Raw genomic sequence first — 23,379 nt, forward strand, 5'->3', positions numbered from 1 at the left:
GGTTTCGGCCCAGCCAGTTGGCGTCGGCGAATTACTCAGCCATCACCCGCAAGGCGGAGGAGGAGCTCTTTCCTCTCCTCCGGAAGCTGGGAGTGGCCTTTTACGCGTACTCGCCTATCGCGGGGGGTTTTCTGGCCAAGTCGGCGGCCCAGATCAGGACTGGAGGTACGAGGTTCAGCCCTGACCAGATGTATGGGCTGTACCATCATATGTACGTCAAGGATGCGTTGCTGAACGCTTTGGATGACTGGGAGGGGATTGCCGTGCGGGAAAGTGTCTCCAGGGCGGAGCTTGCGTATCGGTGGATCGTGCATCACAGCGAGCTGAAGGGGAGTTACGGGGACGGGGTAGTGGTGGGGGCTAGTAGTCCGTCTCAGCTTGAGGAAACGCTTTCGTTCTGCGGTAGGGGTCCTTTGACTGATGCTGCCGCGGAGGGCATTCAGGCAATCTGGGATAAGGTGAAGGATTATGCGCCTATTGACAATTATCAGGCCGTCCGTGGTTAGCAAATGGGTGGTGGGAATGAAGTTGGTTATGCCTAGACTAGAAAGGGATGGAACAGAGACGGAAGTGGTTGAGCTACAGATATAATCGCGGGATCCCTCAAAATCAGAGATGAAAGATCAAGCTTCTACTTGGACAAAACCACTCGCTTTCCATCAAACTCGGTCCCAAAATTTCCCACCGCAAGATCCACCATCCACCGAGCACAACTCTCCCTCGTAATAAACTGACTCGTCCCACCCTCGGTCATGCCAAACGTCTTCACAGGCTGCACCCCAGCGTTGGACAATGCAACCGGCATCGGAAGGATCCAGACAAGATCTTGCCCGCATATGTCCTCAATCTCGGCATTGGCCGCATTGTGCTCAGCGTATGTCTTGCCCAGGTTACTGTGGTCCATCAGAAACTTGAGGTATAGCGGCACCGTCTTGATGCTCTCGCCCGTGCCTCGACCACACATGACTATTAGCCGTGGCTTCTGTCCACTCGGTAGAGGCTGCTGTCGACGCAGAGCACGCGCTGTGTTTGCTGCCGCGTCGGGGAGGATGCGGACGGGACCGATGAACTCGGACCAGGGGTTGACCGACTTGCGGGAGGCGTCGAGGAATTGGATGGCAGCGTCGAATGGGTGGTCCGAGGCTGAGAAGGCGCGGTCCATGTCGGATTCTGAGAGGACTGAGCCTTGGACGACTGTGAGTCTCTCGCGGGGGGCTAGGCGGGATGTGCTGCGGACGAGGACGGCGACATGGTGGCCTAGAGGTGAATAGGTAAGATGGCTGATGACGATGGGATGGTGGGAAGTCATGCGTGCCTTGGTCGAGAGCGTACTGGAGTGCAAAGCCTCCTGATCTGCCAGTGGCTCCTGTGATGAAAAGATGCATGGCTGGCTAGCAAAAGGTGTGAGTTTGGACTATGCCAAAGTTCCCATGACTGAGAAGAACATCGCAGCTAATTAAGTGTGCTGATGGAGGCCGAATTGTTCGCAGCCAACATGCCTACTTCTTGACCAACCCTCATTTACATAAATCTCGGCGAGGCTGGCGGTCAAGTGTTGTTTTGCTCATGAGACGAGCCGGCCAAATGGGATCCCACCGCGCGGTGTTCCTATTTTGGAATGAGAACCCCCCTGATCGTGTTTGTAATAGTTGGTGTCCTCGGGAGGTATTTGACTCCGGAGCCTCATACTCTAGCTCCTCCACGGCAACCCACCATGGATCCCTGCATGCGTCCCGAGTCTCGCTAAAATCTCCTGAGCGCCGTGTGAGGCCGGGGCAAGAACTCTTGGTAAAACGAAAGTCCCCGGCTCAGTAGATTGTTGCGGAGATGGGAAATGGGCTGGAAGATGCCTGTGATGTCTAGGTCAACAGAAAGGATAGTTGGAACTGACTCAAGCGCAAGAAGTTTCCGTCAGCCAGTCTCAAAGGCTAGCTAATCAATGCTCAAAAGAATAAATCATCAACAGTCATAGAATCTCTCTACTTGTTCGCTCAAATATGGTGGTTCAAAGAACAAGATTACGACAACTAGAGCACAACATATTGCTTCCGGGTCATGGTGCTAACAATCCCACACTTGTTTGCATTCCTCACGAATTTTTGGTTACTCCCGGCGAAATTCATAACTGCACAAGTCGAGCTGCCAGGCATCGATTACGTCGGAAGAGGAGCCGGCAGTAGCCATGATATCTTGTCGGGCTTCTTCGAGGGCAGTGGGATTGCGCCCCGCGATGATTACCCTCAAGGCTCCCAGGCGGACGATGTGCCGGGCGGCTTCACGGCCAAGACCAGAGTTACCGCCAGTCACGATGACTGTCTTGCCGGCCAAGGTTGTCTGAGGAAGCGGAGGGGTGATGAACCATTGTGAATGTGCAAGGTGGAAGAAAAAGGGGGCCATGGTTGTGAATGGTAGAGGGGCATAGGATTAGGCCGGTGAAGCTCCCCAGCACTTGGGCGGCCGGCCGACAGGCATGGTGATATACACGACGGAACAGTTCGTGCTAAGGGCGGAATGATCCGATTTCAGGCCCTGATCAAAGGTTCCAACCTCGTCATTCTGTTAGAACTTGGACCAATACGCTCAGTGAGTCTGATGTGGTGGTGGTGATGGTGCGGAGTTAAGAGTCCCTGTCCCCGATCAGTGCTTGAAATGAGACCTCAGTACATTAGTCTACCATCTATACAGACTAATTAAAAACTTTGTTTCCTTGTATAACGGGCGACTGGCGGGTCACAGATTCAAACACAAGGTTCAGATTTATAAGCTATTGTGTGAGCTCGTAGCGCCCCAAGTAACGGACGGAACGCCCGGGGCACCTCATACAGGAAGTAGGGGGTAGCCATGGACGCCGGCCATGTTAGTTTCGGGTCCCGCCCGCTCGCGATGCCTTAATTGATAGCTGAGCGCGCGCTGCCTCGAGTCTCGAATGAGTCGCCGCTCGCCTATTCCCAATTGAGAGGCCCCGCGCGGTGATGCCCCCATTCGGATGTCCGCGCGCCTCACCAGCGAGTCGAGGCAGTGTAAGTCAGATTCACAATGGATGGCATCACTTGTCCTACCTACGTTGTTGGGCACTACAAAGGTTAATATTGATTGATATAAATTCCCATGTTGAACTCACTTCATCACATAGTGCTATAAACAGCCTTGGCAGTCTCATCCTGACAAGCATCGTAGTCATTGAAATCCATCTCCTCCATTCACAAAAATTGCAATCATGGCCGTTGTAGCTGTCGCTGGAGGTCTTGGTCACGTCGGCCGGACCATCATAGAGACCTTGAAAGACAACACGAAGCACAGTGTCGTCGCCCTAACCCGCAAGGTGAGCCCCCAGCAATTCACGCAAGTTCTCTAGACTAAGATAAAACCAGGCCCCTCAGGATCCCGTCGATTTCTCCGTCAAGGTTGTCGACTACGATAATGTAGACGACATCGCCAGCTTCCTCAAGAAAAGCTCGATCGAGGTTGTCATCTCAGCTCTTCGAGTAGCATCTCTAGAGTCTGGAGTCGCAGAGATCAACCTGGCCAAAGCGGCCGCGAAATCTAAGACGACGAAGCGTTTCGTTGCCAGCGAGTGGAGCACTGTTGTCCCAGAAAAGTAAGCGTCAAGCCTAGTTGCTGATAAAAAAACCCATCTACTCTGAGAGAAGCGAGCTAGGTCCTCACGACCAGGCCCGCAAGGAAACACGAGATTTCCTTCGGGGCGAGACCGACCTGGAGTGGACTCGTTTCATCTGTGGCCACTTCCTGATCGACTATGCGGGTCAGCCCTACATCAGGAGCTATATGAAGCCTGATCTTCATTTTGGGATCGACGTGGAGAACAAGGCGGCTTTCATCCCAGGCACTGGCAACGGCACCATCGCCTTTTCATACACGTATGACCTGGCCAAATTTGTCGTTGCAGCTCTGGATCTTCCAGAGTGGGAGGAGGAGACCATCTCATGGAGCGATAAAGCGACTTGGAACGAGGTCGTTGCGTTAGGGGAGAAGGCAAGGAGTAAGCGAATCCATCCCCGGATCTTATATAGCTATCGTTACTGACGACGGCACAGGGACTAAGTTTACCGTCAACTATGACCCTGTGGAGAAGTTGCGGAAAGGAGAGATCAGCGAGCTTCCGGGACAGGTGCAGCTTTACAGCTTCCTCCCCAAGCCATTCCTGCAGGGCCTCGTCTCGCGCTGGGGCCTGATGGCTATTCAGGGTCATTGGAATCTCCCCGAGGAGAATAGCCTGAACCGTCGGTTCCCCGAGATTGAGACATTGAAGGTCAAGGACGCTTTCAAAGGCTGGGAGGGCAAATAGCGTGATTGTCTTCATGAGCCATGTCTAGTAGTACCTAAGCAGGGGCTCGTCCCAAAGAACGACAAATGTGATGAAGTTGATTATTCAAGACTTGATCTTTACTGGAAGCATATCTTGCCGTTGAAAGTGCAGCCTTTGACTAACGTAGTTTGAGCTGGATATAAGAAAGATGCGTGGGGTTGGCGAGGACAAGGAACTCGACGGCAACTCTTTACCACCGAGGGCTAAGCAGCATAAAATAACATGAATACCTGGACGAAGATAGAATGCAAAATCATCCTGAATATTAGTAATTGACCACTGGATTTACCATTTTCTGCCACTTATCTACCCTTTCGCGCCTCTACACTCCGCCCAAACCAAGCTCCCGCGAATTCTATGGCTCGCCTCATCATCCCCAGGTCAGCATGAGTAGAAAGAGCACATGTGGCGGCTGCTGGATCTGCAGACTCCGCCGTAAGAAATGCGACGAGGTCCACCCCACGTGCGGCGATTGCGACGCCCTCGGTCTAGACTGCCTCTACAGCGACACCAAGCCCGAATGGGTGGACGGAGATGTCAGACAGAAGCAGATGAGCATGGCCATCAAGACTCAGGCTAAAAAGGGTCAAAGGTCCAGACACTCTGCAAAGGCCAGGGGGGACGACTTCATCAATACTTCTGCTGTTGACTACGACTCGCCTACGGACAAAAAAACAGCACCGAGTCAGGCGTCCTCGGTGTTTGAGAGGGCCTCGGGCATTGAAGCTGGGTTTCCGATTCAAGGGCCAAATAAGGGCCCTGCTTCTTCTCTCCCCATCATCCCTCGACCTAGTCTCACGACGGATGAAGAGGCCGAGATCAACTTCACCATCATCTACCTGGACAATGTCTTCCCCTTCCTATTCCCCTTTTATCGCCCTTCCATCCTCGACAACGGGCGTCACTGGGTGCTTGACCTCCTCAGACGAAACAGCGTCGTGCTGCACGCAGCGCTGAGCTTAAGCTCTTACTTTTTCGCCGTCGCTCTCGACCATGCCCACTTGGGAGAGAACCACGACAGTTGCAAGTCCCTGGTGTGGAATGAACTGACCGTCCAGGCGGAAAGGACCATTTCTATTATTCAGAGAGATAAGCAGAATCTGCAGTAACGAGGAGTAGCGGCCAGTCTGGAAGACAGCGTCAACGCGATGCAGAGCATCATCCATGTGCTAGTCTTTGACGTGGCTGTTGGGAGAACGACTGACTGGGATATACATCTCAAGCCAGCGATTGCGCTTTTCCGAGATATTCTGACACATCACGGAACACGGGGTTCGCAAATCAGTCTGGACGCTATACTTGGCCAGATGCGTCGACCTGAACCATCCGTCGTCAATCTGATAAAGCCGACCCCGGCGACTCCGAGTCAGTCTGCGTTCCGTTTTTTCACGGCCATGCTCCTGTACATGGACATTGTTTCCAGCACGGCACTCGAACAGTCGCCAAGATTGCTTCAGTACCATTACATTTTCTTGGACGACAGCACAGGAGATGCCAAGATTAGCCTCGAGGGCTACGTAGGCTGCCAAAACTGGGTGCTTGTGGCTGTTTCCGAGTCATCTGCTCTCGGAGCCTGGAAGAGAAGAACGGACGAAGCTGGAACATTGTCAATTGTCGACCTTGTGCGCCGAGCGGAACCCATTTTTCAGAAACTAGATGATGGCTTGGCCCGTCTCTCTCAGGCATCAACAACACCGAGCCGTCCAACTCCGTTCCTATCCGAGCTATACTACAGTCAAGAAGGTCTCACTGGCACTCGGTCAACCAGAATCTGGGCCCTTGCGGCAAAGATTTACCTCGCAGGTATCGTTTTCGGCTGGCAGCCTCGGAGCCAACCTGTTCGAGACAGCGTGTCACTAGCCCTCTCCATCCTGCAGGAGATATCGTCCCCTTTCATGTTGCGGGCACTGGCCTGGCCGCTCTTCGTCGTGAGCTGCATGGCGTCCAGGGAGCAGCGAGAGGCGTTTAGGCTCATCTTTCGTCGCTTGGATGGTTTGCGGGCGTTTGCGGCAGTTGGCGGGATGCTCGAGTCCGTGGAGGCGGTTTGGGAGAAATCGTGGATGCAGGATAATGGGGCTTGTAGTATGTCCAAGTGTTTTTCAATCAATGGGGAGCCGCTTTTATTGATATAATGGATGGCTCTGAGCGGCCAAGTATCGAAGCGACACTCAAGAAGGTCCCCTTTGCTTTAGAACGTATATTGTTTATATCTCTATCCTTAATGCGGTTGATAAGAGTAATATTAACTTTTAATGACTTTATAATTACTATTTATGAATTTTACTTCGATACCTCTTATTATAATGGGTTTTTGAGTCATGTAAAGCTATTATATAATCCCTTTTCTTAGAACTGGAATCACACTGCGGGTTACTTAGCACATCACCCGGGATTCACGTCAGTCATCGTCCATGTCATAAGCACATCCATTGAATGCCATCAATTCAATGGACAATGGGGGTCTCGGTATGCCTCATTCATATCGGCGGTTGCTTATATCCGTTGAATCCTACCTCGATAAGCAAGGCCATGGCCATTATTAAGACACACGTGACCCTCGCCAAGCCCAGGGAGTCGCACTGACTAACAGGTTTGCACATTCTTACTCTCACCAAACACATCATGAGCGCGCCAAACGAGAATCAGGCATCGGTAGCGTTGCTGAAAACATGTCAGACGTGTTTTAACCTCAAGATCAAGTGTGACAAGACTCAGGATTCCGATCTTTGTGATCGGTGCCTTCGGCTTGGCAAGACATGCGTGTTTAACCCGGCCCGGCGTCGGCCGCGGAACACCAATCGTCACAGGTGAGAATTATCAAGAAGAAAAAAGGTTGTTGGACTCTTACTAATTGATTTTCTTATTCTAGATTAGAATTGAGGTCTAAATCCAAGAGAAATTCTAAATCACCATCAAACTCGGGAGCTTCAGCTCCGATTGCGAACTTAGGTGACATCTTCAACAAAGATGCTTCGCTCGACCCTTTTCAACGAGGGATCCTATCTTTAGAAGATGGGGACAAACTTCTTGACTACTTTCGATCGAGGATGACACCATATTTTCCATTTGTTGTGTTTCCAAACGATATCTCCGTTAGCATAACCAACTCGTATCGACCGTGTGCCTGTTTGGCCGCGCTTGCAGCGGCCTCACATGCAGATACGAACCGTCAAAAGGCACTTGGGGATCTATTTAATCAAGTGGTGGCTGAGAAGATGGTTAGTGGGAAGTTCAACGACCTCGATCTATTGCATGGTCTTCTTATACATCTTGCTTGGTACCCTGCCCTATTCACCAAAGGCAAAGACCCTGCTGAACCTTGATTTTAGGGCACACTACCAACCTCGACCGAAGAGATATACACAGCACTTGCACCTCGCCACAAGTATTATCAGCGATATGCGCCTTGATAAACCCAGGAGACCGGAGCTATGGGATGTGGACGGCGGTAAAGATAGGGACGAACCAGACTGGGGCCCACCCGAGATGCGCGCTCTTGCAGGTGCATATTACCTATCATCTACGTAAGTCAACCCTACCCGGCTTTCTCTTATCTACTGATATCCCCTGCAGCTCCTCTATTGTGCTTCAGAAATCACGTCACATGTCGCATTCGCCTTATATCTCCAAATGCTGCGAGCATCTCGGTCTACTGAACATGCACCCCACTGACAAGTATCTTGTCTACATTATTCGCGTACAGACTCTTATTGAAAGGGTCGACGACATAGTCAGCAAGCCTTCTGCTGCTCAGGATCTTTCGCCTTTCTGGGAGGAGACTCAACGAATCGCTCAGGAGTGTGCTGAAATCAAGGCGACATTGCGCTTTCCTCTCAGTGACAGTCGTAAGTTTCCTGGGGCAGACCATCTTCTCAGCACCCAGATATATATAGCTGACATGTCATCAGCACCATTTCTCTTGCAACTCCATATGCTGGAACTTCTCCTCAGCCAGTCATCGCCCCGAGGAACTCCGTTTGGGCTCGACAAGTTTCAACCGACCCAAAACCCAGCAGAAGGCCAAGCTGCTCTCATAGACTGGCTTTCTGCTAGCATGTCAGCGGCTCGCTCATTGATTAGTGTGATACTTGTTCTGCCACATGGTGAAGAAATGGCAATGTCAAACATGGGATGGATCATGATGTATTGCGGCCTATCACTGGCGGTTCGCCTTGATCTTATTGCTATCAGAAGAGCCATCTCTGGGTCAACTGGACACCTTCGTCGGTTCTTGGATATGCCTCATACCCTTCGGCAGATTGTGCTCCGCCTAGAGGCAGCAAGACATGGTGACAAGGCCACGGCTGCTAATCTGCACCCGTTCGAAGGTTTGGCCAGACGAGTTCGTCGGCTGGAACAGTGGTACCACGCTCAGGCTGGTGATGACCTTGCAATCACCACCACACCCAGCCCACAGGCTGTGAACCAACCCAATGCTGTGGCAGTGGACACTGACAGCATGCCCGTCGCGAACTTGCCAGCTTATCCGAATGTCAGTACCTGGGGAGGGGCTGGTTGGTATCAGGGGGCAGAGTTTGACATCAGCACTTTTCTCTTTACGGACCCTATTGACATGCCTAGTAATCTCGGTCTTGGAGATAGATTTCCTTGAATGTAACGGATTTAGATACGGCATAAAATGATAGACTTTAACTCCGGTCGTTGGGACCCACAACTCTGACTCCGAGTCGGACTAAGATACGGAGTAAGATACGGACTAACGTACGGACTAAGAGGTTGACACTCAAATCGAGGTTTTGCGCAGTAAATGCCATGTAATCCTTGGTTTAGTGAAGGATTGATCGTCAATCTTCTAATTTCGGCTTCTAAGCCTCATCCAAGCGTCGAAATACTCCGTATAGGCCGCAGGTCCAGTCTGCTCAACATGTATAATAGGCCATCGTTAAGCCAGCAATGGCTCAGTATCCCCATCCGTTCTATCTCCTCTTTATCTACCTTCTCTCTTTTTTCTTTGATCACCTGCAATCTCAATCGAAATGCGTTCGTTTATTCCTTTGGCGGCTGCCACATCGGTCTTGAGCGGATTCACCACCACAGTATCTGCTCAGCAAAACGACGACGACATTCCCTTTTCAGCTTGCCCTCTCATAGGCGCATACTACCCACCGCCGACCATCGATAAGTCGTCCAAGACTTTTGCTCAGCTTCAATCAAAGCTCGCTGGAGTTTTTGATGACCTAATCAAGAATGGCGGAAGCGAGGACTATGGTCCTATCTCGGCAAACACAACGTCCTTTTCTGTGGTCCTCTTTGGGGGTGCTGAATCGCTTCGCGATGACCCGATCTTTTTCGAATACCACTACACCTCCCCCGAGGATCAAGCTGCTACAAAGACCAATATCACCTCAACCACCAAGTTCCCTGTTGGCGATTTGTCCATGGTGTTTGCCGTGTATGCGTGGCTGGTCAAGAATGGCGACAATTGGGAGACTCCCATCACCAAGTACCTGCCAGAGTTGGCGAGGGTCAAGGGATCACTGACGGTACCTTGGAAAGATGTCACGATTGGATCTTTGGCTGGCCAGATGTCTGGACTCAGTCGTCAATGTGAGTTGTAATGATCGATTCCCTCAGACATGCACTGACAACATAACCAGCCCAAGCGTGTGTCATTGGCGAGCCTTGCGATTATGCATGTAAGTACTAATAGAAATTTAAGGTGACAAGATTAAGTGCTGATGGTTGTAGCCTTTGTCAGCGATTTCGTAAAGAAGCCTCCCGTTTTCCTCCCCGATACAACTCCAGTTGTGTCGTACGCTGCCTTCCAACTCCTCGCTTTCGCCATGGAGAGGCAAACCCAACACGGAAGGAGAAAGAACTCTGGGGGTTCCGTTCTCGACGATGCTCTGCTGCGTCCTCTAAACATGAAGTCCAGCGGTCTGTTGTGCCCTGACGACACAGATGTGTTTGCCATTGAGGGACTGAACCTTTCTCAAATCGGCGAACCTGGGTAAGCAGAGTGCCTGTCTTTTAATCTTGAAAAATTTCCTGACTGATGTGCTCCAGTGCTTTGTCCCTCGTCAGCTCGATCGAGGACCTTGCTCGAGCCGGTCATTCCATCTTGTCTTCCACGCTTCTGTCGCCTGCAATCACTCGACGATGGCTCCACCCCAACATGGACACATCCAACCTACGCAACGGTGTTGGCCGCCCTTGGGAAGTCTATCGTGCTGGATCTACCGCCATCTCGCCCGTTCTGGATGTCTTAACCAAGAGCGGCGCAATCGGACAGTATGCCAGCTACTTTGGTCTCACGCCCGACTTTAACGCTGGTTTCGCCATTCTTGCGCACGACAGCACCGTCGAAGACCGCAAGCTTGATCTCAATGTGTATGCCGACATTGTGAGCGAGTCTCTTGGCTACATGCAAGCCTTTGCCGCCAAGGAGTTGGCTCTGCGCTACGCGGGCAAATACAACGGACCCAATGGTGGTGCAGCTGTTCTCAACATCACCGAAAACGGCCCAGGCCTAGAGATCCACAACCTCACCATCGGCAAGGTGGACGTCAAGGCGGAGACGGCCAAGAAGCTCGGTATCAAGGTCGCCGACTTGGATTTCAGAATCTACCCTACCAACGTGCAGGACAAGTCCAACCATCAGTTTGTTGCCGTCTTCCAAGACAGGAGCGCTCCGATTGACATGGGGACACCAACCTGTATTACCTGGCAGGAGGTTGGTGCCGTTGCTGGAGTTGAGGAGACTCTTGTCTTTCTTCTGGATAAGGATGGGAGCGTTGTTGGCTTTGAGCTTCCTGGGGCCAAGGTGAAGTTTGAGCGGGCGTCATAGTTGGCGCATCTGGGCGGTGTGCTTTTGTGAGTTTGATAAGCTTTTCTTTTCTTCAAGATCGATTTGATCAATCACTGCTTTCGATTGATCGGATCATCTATGTGTTTATAGATCATGGGGTGGTCAGAGGCTAGACACACATGTCGGTATTTTGTCTTACTTCATTCGATAGACTCATAGTCACCGAGGCCTGAAATGGAGTAGGATTCACGCGTACGAATTCTCATGAAGTGAATCATACCACCGAGGCTCTGACCCAATCATCTTGGCCATCTTCCCGGAGTCGACCGGATTTCATCTCCGTCGACAGTCTTATAGCGGGGTTGCTGCCTAAAAGGACGAGCTAAAATCAACGTCCAGGATATGAAACGTGACCCCCTCGGGCGTGAGCTTCGCGCTGACATCCTTCACCTTCACAATATCAGGATCAGTAGCATTAAAGAAACAGTCAACATGGCATCTACTGCACTAAAAGTCCCACTTCCCGAGCGTCGAGACCCTCCCGAGGTGATCGATCAGCAAGCATCCCAGCTGGTCGAGCTCATCAAGAAGAGCAAGCATTTTATTGTCTTTACGGGCGCAGGAGTGTCAACATCTGCAGGTGAGCTGCTCTGTCGAGTACCACATAGCAATAGCTTATATAGCATTCAAAACACAGGTATTCCCGACTTTCGTGGCCCTGAAGGTGCCTGGACACTCAGAGCCCAGGGTAGAGCGCGCACCACCAGGGCCGTGAGCACTCTCCAGGCGGTCCCGACACCCAGCCATATGGCGCTGCTGGAACTCCAAAATCGAGGCATTATGAAGTATCTCGTCAGTCAGAACTGTGATGGGCTACATCGAAGAAGTGGTATTAGGCCGGTAAGCATGCTCATGATCAAGAACTACACCATGTACTCACGTTCCTGCCAATTGCCAGGATACGATCTCAGAGCTTCATGGGAACAGCAATCGTGAGTGCTGTAGAGATTGTGGCAAGGAATACATCCGCGGTATGCATAGTCCGTTAGTACTATTCTCATGCTAACGCCCCCAGACTTTCGAGCAGTCGCAACCTATGAGAAGACTGTCCGTGATCATCGAACCGGTCGCACCTGTACTCGTTGCGGAGGGCTTCTCCACGACAGCATCATCAACTTTGGCGAGGATTTACCTACCGAGGCCTTCCAGCTCGCGACTGACCATGCTGAAAAGGCCGACTTGTGCCTTGTTCTCGGTTCATCTCTAACAGTCACTCCAGCTAGTGGGATACCACAAATCTGTGGGATGAGACGAAATGCTAAGCTCGTCATCTGCAACCTCCAGAATACACCGTTTGATCACATCTCGGAGATGCGCGTCTACTCTGAGGCGGATAACCTGATGACACGAGTGATGCAGGGCCTGGGACTCCCAATTCCCACCTTTATTCTTAAAAGACGATTGATCATCACGGCCGAGACGGACGGCAACGGTCGTCAGTCGCTGACGCTGAGCGGGATTGATGTTGACGGTACACCTGTGTCGTATCTCCAATCTGTCAAACTTGAGTACAACAGACGAGTTCTTCGATCCGAGCCGTTCATGTTCAACTTTCGGACTGCTTTGAGCCCTGGAACAGACCTCAGGTTTGAACTTGAGTTCATGGGCCATTACAATGAGCCGAATTTGGTTGTGGACTACCAGGTCCAGAACGGCGAGGGTCACGAGGCGTTGTATGATCTTCACTATGGTCCAAGTACCGGCGAGTGGATGACGATGAGAGGGTGACGGAGATTTGAACGTGAAGGAGGTATCACTCCGGCCTCTTCGGCTGTTATTGGAATGCTTTGAAGAGCCTTAGTGAATAGTTATATCTGTTTACTCCGCACATTGTGCGCGCTTTCTAGAAGGCACTACTAAAGCAGGCTAGAAAGCAAAGAAGAGCATAGGATCTTTCTTGTTATGAAAATACCTTGATATTGAGTGACTGAACCTCTAGATGCACGTTAGATCCTTCCCACTGCCCTCCTCATTGGCTCAACGACGTTCTTCTGGAAATATCTTTGTGTTTCGTACTCGTTCAAACCTTTCGTTTTACTCCCAAAGTCCAAACAAGTCAAGATGCAGCGCGCAAACACTGCACCTACCTGATGCGGCAACATTTTGACACACTTGTCCATCAATAGTTGAGCCACCTCTGAGGAAATCACTCGTCCTTTGTCCAGGTATGACTTCAGGGCTGAACCAACATCCTTCCAGAGTGCAATCTCGAACAAGACCACACCCAGCGAGTAAACGTCATGACTCTTTTCAAACCTTGCTGTTGGCTTGCCCCATCGCTCCGGGATACGGTAGAGGTTGTTAGCTTGCGAATGATCCTCTTCGAGATAAGTGGCTTCATCTCCAGCTCGAGAATATTCGAAACCAAAGAGTAGAGGGTTACTGAGATCAAATTTCCCAAGGCGAGGAGAATGTGAGTCTTCTTCGTCCTCATCTGATGACTCCTGGACTGGCGAAATATTTGAAGTGGCAATAAAGGCAATGTTGTTGCTCCGGATGCCCTTATGCACCCATCCCACACGATGGAAATGCTCAATGGCAGTAGTTAACGCCCAGGCAAGGTGTACACGATGACCAAGAGGAACGATCTTGTGCATCTTGTACATCTCGATAAGTGTCACAACGCCGCCACCGTCACCAGAGTCGAAAGTCGGCGGCAGATTGAACGCAAGACCAAGCTCCTTTGCACGGCGGTTCCTGAAGAATCCGGCACAAGGGAGGATGTGAAACTCTTTTCGCTTGGGATGACACAGTAGTCCAGTTATTCGCTGTGCTTGGCGTAGTGTCTGTGGTTGAGGTTCACCGCTGTGGTCGCTTGCCTCTTTGTACATGTATGTCTCCATGACGACGGGCTGGCCGGCTACTGTGCCATACTTGAAGCGGTTCTGGTTGAACTTGCCGCCGGAACCTCCTCGGTGTTTTGGTGTTTTGAAGGCGATTTCTTCGCGGCTTATCTCGATGGTGTGGAGGCATGGATCTTCGTTGCGAATCGCCTCGCGAAGCAGAAGCGCAGCATCCACGTCAGCGGCTTCCAAAATCGAGGGAAACTCGTCGTCCTTGATAGAATCTTGGGGCAACTTTGAACCTCTGCTTGCATTATCCTCAAGCAGGAAAGGGGTCTCAATGGCAGTGTTGACTCTAGACACATTCTCCTTTAGACGGTCCCATGACTGTTGAACGGCCTCCGCTTTCTCGCTAGTCGGGATCGGAGTAGAGTTGCTGGCCCGATCTGCAGCCTCAGCCATGGTGGTGTTCAACCCTCGCATACTCCATATTATCTCATCTCTGGCTGCCTCAGACAATTTCTCAAAGGCTGATCCTTTGGGGAACGCTTCTTGTATGCGACGGGCTCGACTAACGACAGCCTCGATACTGACAGCCGTGACGTGGCTTGGGGCCGCACTCTTCAACCATTCGGCAATCTGGGTGCCCGTTACATCGCCTGAGAGGGATGCCCTGAATAGGAGGTAACCGGAAGGTTTTTGTATGAACCCTCGTTCCTGGTTGACGGACTGCAGTCGAATGTTTGTAGGGGATTTCCGGACAAAATTGTGAAAGACAGGCGTCACTAACAATCTCAAGCGTCAGCCCTATGCATCTCGCACGTTAGTTATGGATACATACCTGTGATCTTTCCATCCTCCCTTATTTCCGAACACAGATTCTCGGACGAGATGCCTTCAGAAGCATGCTTTTTTAGAAGCCTAGTAAGTATTCTTGTGAAGGAGTGCGGCCCTGGGACAGGTGTCATGGTAGTTTCGGCATTCTGACGGTCCTTGGCCGTGGCCGAAGCCGCGATCAGCTCGAATCGACTACCCTCATCTTTAGATCCCACAGCTATGAGTGACGCGTGACAACAGTCCAGAATGAGCAGCACGTCGCCTGGGGCTGAAAAGAGTAACTGCTGCCCTTCATTCCAAGACAGCGCGGGCTCGTTCTTGTCTTCAAAGGCCGTCCATTCAGCTTGACCATGCTTGCCAGGGCCGCAGTGGCCCGCATAGTAGATGATGATCAAGCTGTCTCGCTGAGACTGGTTCTCGACGAATCCGATAATCTCCTGGTTGAGGCGTTTGCGGCATGACTTGTCCGTGGGGATGCGAAAGACGACACTGTTATACTTGTAGGTCTCTTCAAACACTGCTCGGAGCTCTTGGACTTCCTTTTCCACACGATTCAGGTCATTTTTCTCCCAGTGGATAAGCAGGACGTTGACTTGCGTGTATGGGTCGCGCAACCCCGGCTCAATGCCGCTCTTAAAAGACTCAACAATATCGGCATCGCTCATTTGACTGGCTTCCGTGGAACAACTTTAGCACGCACAAATAGAAAAGAGTCTGGCAAGTAACCAAAATCACGCAAAGGAGGCACACGGGCTGAGCCTTCGGATAAACGTATTTGCTATGCTGTGTAACGCACACTGCAACAAGGCCTACCTATCACGCGGGGGCGGCTGAATTGTTGTTTCCTCTTCTCTCAGCAGCCACCAACAGGGAGGGTTATCGCCAACCGGCGAGATTGCCCGACCAGAGCCTGGCGAACAGCGACCCCGCAAGTATATAGCCTGCGGTAATTCGTTCAAAGTCCTATGCCCAATGCTGTCGCCTTTTCCCAGTTTTGTCAAGTCCAAGATTTGTGACCATGTCGGAGCTTGATAACCCACGTCGCCGAACAAGGCCTGAGGATTCCTCTGAAGACGAAGAGGCAAACAACACTCTACTTCCTACAGTTCCTTCTTAGCTGACACGTACTCAGCCTCAGACAGGCTTCTCGGAGAACGCGAAAGGACGCTATCGCTCTCGCGTTGATCAATATGGGACCAAAGCCGACGTAAGTGAGGCAATAACGGTTAGAGACATGCGACTGACCCTAGCTGAACCCCCCTGTAGTGGCCCCGTGAGCCACTCTACCAAGTCGGCGAGACCGTCTACCTCCAGATCGCTGGACGCCAGCAGCCTGCTGGGCCGTACGTGATTGTCTCCAACGACTTTGAGAATGCCACGTACCAGCTCCAGCGATTGGATAATGGCCAGAGGCATCCAGTGGCGGTACCCGAGACCAGTCTTCGGGTGCCAAGCTCTTGATTTGCTGCAGGCCGGGGATACAGGGGGGCGCAGCCAGGCTTCTGCAGACTGTGTTATGGAGGCCGCTGGGCCTGCAGCGCCAATAGGATGCAGTGCATGAGTGAGGGGGCCTTGAAATCTGCACATTTCACCAAGATCAGGCGTACCTAACGATGGCTGAGCTATTGTTTAAAGACTCGGCGACTTGGTAACTAGTTTGGCGATGGAAATTACATCTCTGTGCTCATAGAAGAATATCAAAGCTTCTGATTCTCTCCTTGGCAAACTCTTAAGATCGCCAATTCACCTTGAGACCAAACGACATGACGGCAACGACATCATCAAGAGCCTCGACAGCATCAGGAGCCTCGACTGGCGCGACGGCTTCTCAGATACAGCAGCAGCAATTTGTTAGCAGACAAAGAAGTAAGAAACTCACCATAAATTCTAACCCGCTCCCTCCCCGGTAATTGGTTGAATTAGGCTTGACAGGTCTGACTTTCAGATAGCAATTACCAGATATCAATCACAGCACGATATTCCCAGTCCATCTTTTACGACAAATCCGCCACAAAGTATGTGTTCCACGTAGTCCACAAAGACTAACGTATTTCACATTCTAATCTATCACTTAGTTGAATCATTCCCCCGTGGCTATCCTTCGTTATCAGCATTCCTCAGCAGCGACCCAGATTTCACAATATTCCGATGCTTCACACGCTTACACACCCGTGTTCTGCTTCATAAACAAGACGACCTGATAGAACTTGAACAGAAGTTGGATCAACTGGATCTATCACAAAGTCAAACGAACCCGTATCTTCTTACGACGAATAGACGTCGCGAAGCGAACAAAGACCGGCAGGAACTCTTGGGGAAAATAGAAGAGAAGCTTAAGGAGTATGGTAAGCAAGTCGAGCTCAACGAACGGCTTATCCTCTAAGCTCAATTGGCTAAGGCTGTATAGATGATTTACTCGCCGCATTCTACACTCATCTCGAGCGCCCCGAGCCGGAAGAGTCTGAGATCCAGAGTGTTGCGAACTGGATGGACGGGAAGAAGCCAGTGGCCTTTGCGGAGTCAACTTTCCTGAACGACTGGACTGATCTCAGACGGGCGAAGCACTCTGTAGAGAAAGGAGGTCTGGAAACTTTTCTTGGGAGATACGCCAGCATGTCCAGGCTATGCAAGGTTAGTGAAGTTTTAGGATGTTCCCCTGCTGTCTCATCTTAGGTTTGGCTAACAACATGACTAGGATTCCAACCCGAAATCAGAGGATCCTCAGATCCAGTTCATCAAGCAGTCTAAAGTTGTAGCCGTCTCACGAGCGTTAACCACCATTTTCGCCGTGGCCACCCTCGTGGCTCCTATTGGAATACTGTATGCCGTCAAAGCCGTCCCGACGAGGCTTTGGGTTATTGCTGCCTTTACTGGGATCTTTTCTTCTGCTCTCTGCTGGTTAACATCTTCCCGCAACTACGAGATCTTTTCTGCAACGGCAGCATACTGCGCGGTCATGGTGGTCTTTGTAGGAAGCTTGCCAAATGAGTAGCAGTACATATGAAATGAGCATATGTTTATTATCGTGTTCTATAATATTATGGCCGACGGAGACGTCATTGAAAACAAGAACATGAGATGAGCGTCGAAACAAAACATCTATCTCTTGAAACTACTCGAGATTTTTCGTATCGGCATAGAGCAAGTCCAGGAACTCATCTCGCGACAGATTCGGCATCTCTGAGTCTACAAACGGTCCCACCCTGGGCTTCCTAACAATCTTTCGTTTCGGCCGTGGAACGGTCCCTCCGGTTTCCTGCTCGAGTTCTGCTTCTCTTAGCAGCTCAACCACTTCATCAAGGCGGTCCACCATGCCCATCTCGATCCGTTTGACCCTATCATGGAAGTCATCCGCTGCTGCATCCAACGCTTCAATGTCTCTTCGGATGCGCGGATGGTTTTGTCGTATAAACTCTCGTGACTCAGGATCCGTGAATTCCTGGAGTGTCAGGGTTGCCAGGTCAAGGGGTGTCTCGTCGACAGCGGAGATCTTTGTCGGGTCCGCACCCGCACTGAGAAGGGCCTTGACACCTTCAACGTCACCAAAGTATGTGGCTTTATGCAGGGCGGTCCAACCACTATCGTCTTGGTCATCTAGGATGTCTTTCTCGTGGAGCTGGGGGCATAGCGCTAGACACTTCCTGACATAGGATGGTCTTTCGGAACCCCTGCAGACCGCATACTTCAGGATAGTCATCTCAGTACCAGTGTTCAAGGTGAAGTAAATGCCAGCCCCAGCGTCAAGGAGTATCTTGACTGCTTTAATATTTCCAAAACAGATGGCACTAGCCATTGCATCCCCTTTCTCAATGTCGGCACCATTCTTAATCAGCAGGGCTAGCACATCCAGAGAGCCTCTCTGTGCCGCCAGAGACAAGGCTGTCATATCACCAGAGGCATTCAATGCGCCAATATCGGTTTGTGGCCAACGGAGCAACTCCTCGGCAGCCCGGGCTGCATCAAAAAAGGCACAGTAATGCAGCGCATTCAGACTCCTCGGGCCTGGCCTGAAGGAGTTGATGTCTCGAGCCAGCGGTAGAAGGAGGGGTATCTTCCAGGCCGAGAAACGACGGTGTCCACAGCACATGATGGCCGAAGTGACAATATTGCCTTCTTTCCCGTCGTCAATATTTCCAGTCGTAGCTCCAGATGAAAGCAACTCCTCAAGAATGTATGGCTCGAGGTCCATGTTCTTCACCGCAACTAAGAGTGGTGTCTCGCCCTCGGAATCGAGACCATTAATATCCACTCCCGCACCACAGAGGGCTTTGATTGTCTCCCGTAGAGCAGCCCGATAATGCCTGCCGTGACTCATGTACCTCGCAAAGGGAAACGTATGATACCCGAGCATATGAAATGGCGAAAACGACCAGTGGAAGTCTCCCCCATAAACCTCACTTCCCTGGTCGAGAAGCAGTTTAACAATCTGCGGGAGGTGGCAGGCTGCTGCAATATCGAGTGGACTGAAACTGGGATGATGTTCTCGGTAGCCATCCTGATGTTGGGTTGTTCGTGAATTTGTTCTCTTGTTGACATCGGCTCCAAGACGGAGAAAGGCTTTCACAAGGTCCTCGTAGCCTGCCATGATTGCCCAGTGAAGAGGTGTGCCTCGAAGCTCGAGACAGCGGTGGGGAAGGAGAACGGTCATGTCGTGCTCAGCATTCAGCAAGGAGCATATGGCTTTGAGGTGAAATTTCTTCTCCGTCTCTTTCGTCGGGGAGGATGCAACTGTCTCAAGCACCTTTATAGCCTCCTCTTGGCTAAACATGATCAACCAATGGAACGGGTTGGGCTTCTCAGTGTCGATGGTATAGATGTCGGTACAGTGTTGGGCGAGCAGCATTGCAGCGTCCAAGTGGCCATCCCTGCAAGCATCTGTGAATGCATCGGATAGCTCAGGAGGCTCATACTTCTTCCCCCTTTTGACCAATCTGGAGAAGATCTCAAAGGACTGGATCTTGATGGCGCCGAGGGTCAGGAACTGCTCATCTGCTTTCCCAATCCGCTCAATGGCGCCATCGAGGAATATGTCTGGGTTCCTGTAGGTGATATGGGCTGACTCCTCGTCCCCCTCATACTCTTGATCCTCTTCAGGCTCCAGGGCCCTTCGGGCTCTCCCGACGATCGCTCTGGCAACCTCATTGTGCTCACTCGCGAGTTCAAGGTGTTGAAGTGCTTTCAAACTATCGTCGGCAACTCCGTATCCAATCAGGTACATGATGGCCAACTGCAAGTAAGCCTGAGCTCTTCTTTCTTCGTCTTTCTCAGCCTCGATCGCGTGCTGGAGAAACTCAAATGCTGCGCACTGATTTTCCCAAGGTGGCTGCCTGTTAAGAGAGGCCTGAACCAACGTCAATGCCCGCTTGTTCTATGCCTGATATGATATACTCACACGAAACATGTCTTCTGGTCCATAGCAATGGGTCTGAGGCGTCAAAACCAACGTTCCTACACGCTTGACTGGCGGTAACCTGGCAACTTGCAGGGAAGGGTCGGCTGGAGCGTCCATCGGCACCACCCGGAGATGTTCAGACGTTTTTTCTAGGCGAAGGAGCCGAGCGTATGGACCCTCATCAGGGGTTATGCTCCTGATTTTCTCGTACCCGGGTTCGAGAAATGGACTGGAACCGTTGACTTCTCGAGGTCGAGGCAGAACCTTCAGGGTTGTGCTTCCTCCTGGAGGAAGGAGGTCGCTGTTGTCAAATCAGGTTAGCACCTGTATCTCGATAGTGAGGCATTGAGACGTTACCTTACTCCCTTGGCGAGAGCCTCGACGATCTGATGCATGTTGCCTCGGTTCCATATGCTATCCTGTAGGCATAGCGACACCGTGTTCTTCAAGACTTCGAGTGATTCCTCATCTGGCGGTGCGTCAATGGGATCAAGATGAGCACGACGCTCATTCAACAACCCCTGCATCTCCAAGCGGGTTGGGTTCGATGGGAACACTCCAATCCTTGACTCAGATTCCTCCTTATCAAGCACTTCAAAGGTAGTTTTCCAGCTGTCGAAGAAATTCGTCGCCTTCTCCAAGATGGCGTTTTCTTTTCCCAAAACATGTCTTCAAGTTCCCCAAGAGGATCCTCTGTTCCTATAAATGACTTACCGCGGTTGACAGTTTCCCAGAGCAAAAGACCAAACGAGTAGCAATCTGCAGCCTGGAACCGTTTGAACAGAGGAATTAAGCCATCGTGCTTGTCCTCGTCTTGGTCTCTCTGCAAACCGCGGATCTCAGGAGCGTTGTACTTTGGGGTACCGAGATAAACAGCTTGTTCGTGACTCGGATCCTCCTGGAACAAGGCAGACCCAAAGTCGGCAAGCTTTGCCTGGTAGTGGCGCTCATGCTCCTCAATTCTTGTACTATAGTCATAGACGAGGACATTGTCTGGCTTGACGTCTCCATGGACGATGTTGCAGTCGTGCAGTGCGCGAATGCCCATGGCAACATCAAGAGCAAGGAACCGTCTCTCGATCAGGTTGAGGCTCCTGTTTTGAGCAAAATGGCTCAGGGTACCGTTCATGGAGTAGCTCATCACCAAGTAGGGCCTCTTACTACCACCAGTGTGGGGGGTCCCATCCCCAGGCGATAGCCGAGACAAGACAAGGATGGGATCGGAGCTTGGGGTGGGTGAGTACGCGCACTTCTCGCTTGACGTTGACTAGTCGCCTGGACTCTGCTCTCAGTTCCCTGGCAGACTCCTCTGGGGCGTCGGTCTCGCGTCTCATGACGAGACGTTTGACGGCGACGAAGTGAGGCCGCTCTCCGATCGGGTTGCTGTAGATCTCCTTGCTGACTTCAAAGCTAGTTCCCTGGCCCAAATGACTGTCGAAACGCAAGAACTCGTGAGCAACATGGGGGAGTCCGTTCCTGACAATCATCATGACATCCCGCAAGAGGTCGCCCGCTTCAGTGCTAGCTCTGGATACAGAGCCGGCTGCCGCGATGGGTGTCGTGACGGTGCCATCGTCGAAACGTGAGTCCCAGATATTGGAGTCGGATTCTTCCGTCATTGTTTCTTTTCAACAACTCCGATGTTAAAGCTTTTGTCCTTCGGTGTGCTATCGGTTGTGGAGGTGTTGGTGATGGTGATGTGGGTGTACGGTCGGCGTGCAAAGAGGGGTACAGCAGGATATCAGGCTGTAAGGTCGCGTTTTCGGGGGCCTCGTTTTCAAATTCAGCCACAAACAATTCAGCCCTTGGCACAGCTGAGCTTACGGGAAACCCGGCTCTTGGAACCTGAAGCAGGCTCTGGAAATTGCAGTTACACGACATGCACTGCCACGTACCCACAACCGAGGTGAAGTTGTTCTCTCGTATTTTCTTATCAGTAGAATATGCATAAGCCTCGTCTCCCTCATGCTCAAAAAGCGAAGCGTTTTATAAGTTATAGCAACTGTTGCCCATATTCTTTTATTATCAGCGCGTCGTGATAGTTTCGGGGTTCTTCGTACCGTATTCATTAAGTTACTAGTAGAATCCTTATGAAGGTCCTATCACAACCTAACGTACCTAGTGCAGGTAAAGACATTCAGAACATAGACCTCGGATACATCCTTCCCCATGTTCCCATCAACCGCCAAGAACTTCTCACAAAGACAATGCCCGATACGAGACGAAGAGTTTGATACCGCTGCGGCCTTCCACTCAATCATCGAGGCTTAGATTAAGTAGGACTGAGCTGTCTATGTGCACACCGGTTGCAACAACGCATCTCGTATCTGGTTTCGAATGGCGCTTGTGTCAATTTCTACCACTGCATAAAATGGTCAATCAATCAGCTTCAATCCAGCCATAAACCTTTGGTGGGGATGCTTTTCAGTTGTCTTCTCTCGTCCCAGCTCGATTGCGTACGTCTCGCGCCACGGCTTTCTCAATAGCCGTTGGTTAGTCAGGTGCCAATGCCAACAACGCTCGATAGCATTCTTAGTAGCCTGGCATCCACAGCAGAGCGGTCGATGACGGCTGTGCTGGGCATTTAGTTTACGTGGTGTAATCTGTAGGCCTTGTCGTTGTCAGCTTGTCACACTGCATCTCTTTGTCCTCACTACCCATCCAGATGTGCAACGGTCCTACGCAGACAACCTCACCGGACCGTATCCGTATGGGCTTTCGTGATCTCAAAATGTGGCACTTGACAGCTGCAAGCTCGTTTAGTGGATAGTATTATTGGATGTTTCGATCCCCGTTATCTCTGCGGCGTTGCAGCTATTCATCAAAATGGGTGGAAACACATGCTTCGGGGGGACTATATTCGCACCCCGGACATACCGTTCGTAAGTGGGATTTCATACAACACTTCCCATGAGATCATCAGGGTTAAACGAGACGCCGTGCGAGCGAAAGTTGGCTTATACATGGTGTTTGCCACTCTACCACTTCTGAGCACGGCAATGTGGCTCGTCAATATCTATCTGTACTTCACGCCCGTCACTAGCAACTTTGGTCTTACGTCAATCCCTGCGAGCGTTGATGCCAGGAGTCTGGGTATTCTGTCTGGTGCAGGGCTGTCTGGGGAGCTCAATACGCGGGTGCGGTTGAATTTCAGCGTAGAAGAGATAGAACCGAGACTCTTTGGTAGCACAATAGGCGCTAGAATTGTTTC

General features: G+C 51.2%; 8 protein-coding genes across 8 annotated transcripts; 5 read left to right on the plus strand and 3 right to left on the minus strand.

The window, feature by feature from the left end:
- Window positions 1–35: 35 nt before the first annotated feature.
- Window positions 36–2,397, minus strand: MRS44_016673 (uncharacterized protein; the record flags this gene model as incomplete). Its single annotated transcript, XM_065618127.1, has 3 exons — window positions 36–448; window positions 736–1,414; window positions 2,158–2,397. The coding sequence occupies 3 exons, from the start codon at window positions 2,395–2,397 to the stop codon at window positions 36–38; spliced, it is 1,332 nt and encodes a 443-aa protein (XP_065474199.1).
- An 820-nt stretch (window positions 2,398–3,217) lies between these two features.
- On the plus strand, window positions 3,218–4,306 carry MRS44_016674 (uncharacterized protein; the record flags this gene model as incomplete). The annotated part of the gene is made up of 4 exons (XM_065618128.1): window positions 3,218–3,322; window positions 3,372–3,598; window positions 3,651–4,000; window positions 4,056–4,306. The coding sequence occupies 4 exons, from the start codon at window positions 3,218–3,220 to the stop codon at window positions 4,304–4,306; spliced, it is 933 nt and encodes a 310-aa protein (XP_065474200.1).
- Window positions 4,307–4,684: 378 nt separating this feature from the next.
- On the plus strand, window positions 4,685–8,939 carry MRS44_016675 (uncharacterized protein; the record flags this gene model as incomplete). Its single annotated transcript, XM_065618129.1, has 7 exons — window positions 4,685–4,707; window positions 4,755–5,361; window positions 5,482–6,409; window positions 6,706–6,724; window positions 7,657–7,851; window positions 7,901–8,172; window positions 8,236–8,939. 7 exons carry the CDS (start codon window positions 4,685–4,687, stop codon window positions 8,937–8,939), a joined length of 2,748 nt encoding a protein of 915 aa, XP_065474201.1.
- A 385-nt stretch (window positions 8,940–9,324) lies between these two features.
- MRS44_016676 (uncharacterized protein) lies at window positions 9,325–11,135 on the plus strand (the record flags this gene model as incomplete). Its single annotated transcript, XM_065618130.1, has 4 exons — window positions 9,325–9,895; window positions 9,946–9,984; window positions 10,037–10,298; window positions 10,355–11,135. The coding sequence occupies 4 exons, from the start codon at window positions 9,325–9,327 to the stop codon at window positions 11,133–11,135; spliced, it is 1,653 nt and encodes a 550-aa protein (XP_065474202.1).
- Window positions 11,136–11,588: 453 nt separating this feature from the next.
- On the plus strand, window positions 11,589–12,884 carry MRS44_016677 (uncharacterized protein; the record flags this gene model as incomplete). The annotated part of the gene is made up of 3 exons (XM_065618131.1): window positions 11,589–11,736; window positions 11,794–12,088; window positions 12,146–12,884. The coding sequence occupies 3 exons, from the start codon at window positions 11,589–11,591 to the stop codon at window positions 12,882–12,884; spliced, it is 1,182 nt and encodes a 393-aa protein (XP_065474203.1).
- Window positions 12,885–13,102: 218 nt separating this feature from the next.
- On the minus strand, window positions 13,103–15,441 carry MRS44_016678 (uncharacterized protein; the record flags this gene model as incomplete). The annotated part of the gene is made up of 2 exons (XM_046282007.2): window positions 13,103–14,724; window positions 14,781–15,441. The coding sequence occupies 2 exons, from the start codon at window positions 15,439–15,441 to the stop codon at window positions 13,103–13,105; spliced, it is 2,283 nt and encodes a 760-aa protein (XP_046130738.2).
- A 307-nt stretch (window positions 15,442–15,748) lies between these two features.
- Window positions 15,749–17,768, plus strand: MRS44_016679 (uncharacterized protein; the record flags this gene model as incomplete). The annotated part of the gene is made up of 7 exons (XM_065618132.1): window positions 15,749–15,796; window positions 15,909–15,983; window positions 16,043–16,201; window positions 16,467–16,626; window positions 16,852–17,121; window positions 17,184–17,407; window positions 17,472–17,768. 7 exons carry the CDS (start codon window positions 15,749–15,751, stop codon window positions 17,766–17,768), a joined length of 1,233 nt encoding a protein of 410 aa, XP_065474204.1.
- A 120-nt stretch (window positions 17,769–17,888) lies between these two features.
- Window positions 17,889–21,787, minus strand: MRS44_016680 (uncharacterized protein; the record flags this gene model as incomplete). The annotated part of the gene is made up of 5 exons (XM_065618133.1): window positions 17,889–20,117; window positions 20,169–20,469; window positions 20,526–20,820; window positions 20,883–21,280; window positions 21,330–21,787. The coding sequence occupies 5 exons, from the start codon at window positions 21,785–21,787 to the stop codon at window positions 17,889–17,891; spliced, it is 3,681 nt and encodes a 1,226-aa protein (XP_065474205.1).
- Between the last annotated feature and the right edge of the window lie 1,592 nt (window positions 21,788–23,379).

Source organism: Fusarium solani (genome assembly GCF_023522795.1).
Source record: "Fusarium solani strain SB1 chromosome Unknown bctg00000012, whole genome shotgun sequence".
NCBI classification, from domain to species: Eukaryota; Fungi; Ascomycota; class Sordariomycetes; order Hypocreales; family Nectriaceae; genus Fusarium; species Fusarium solani.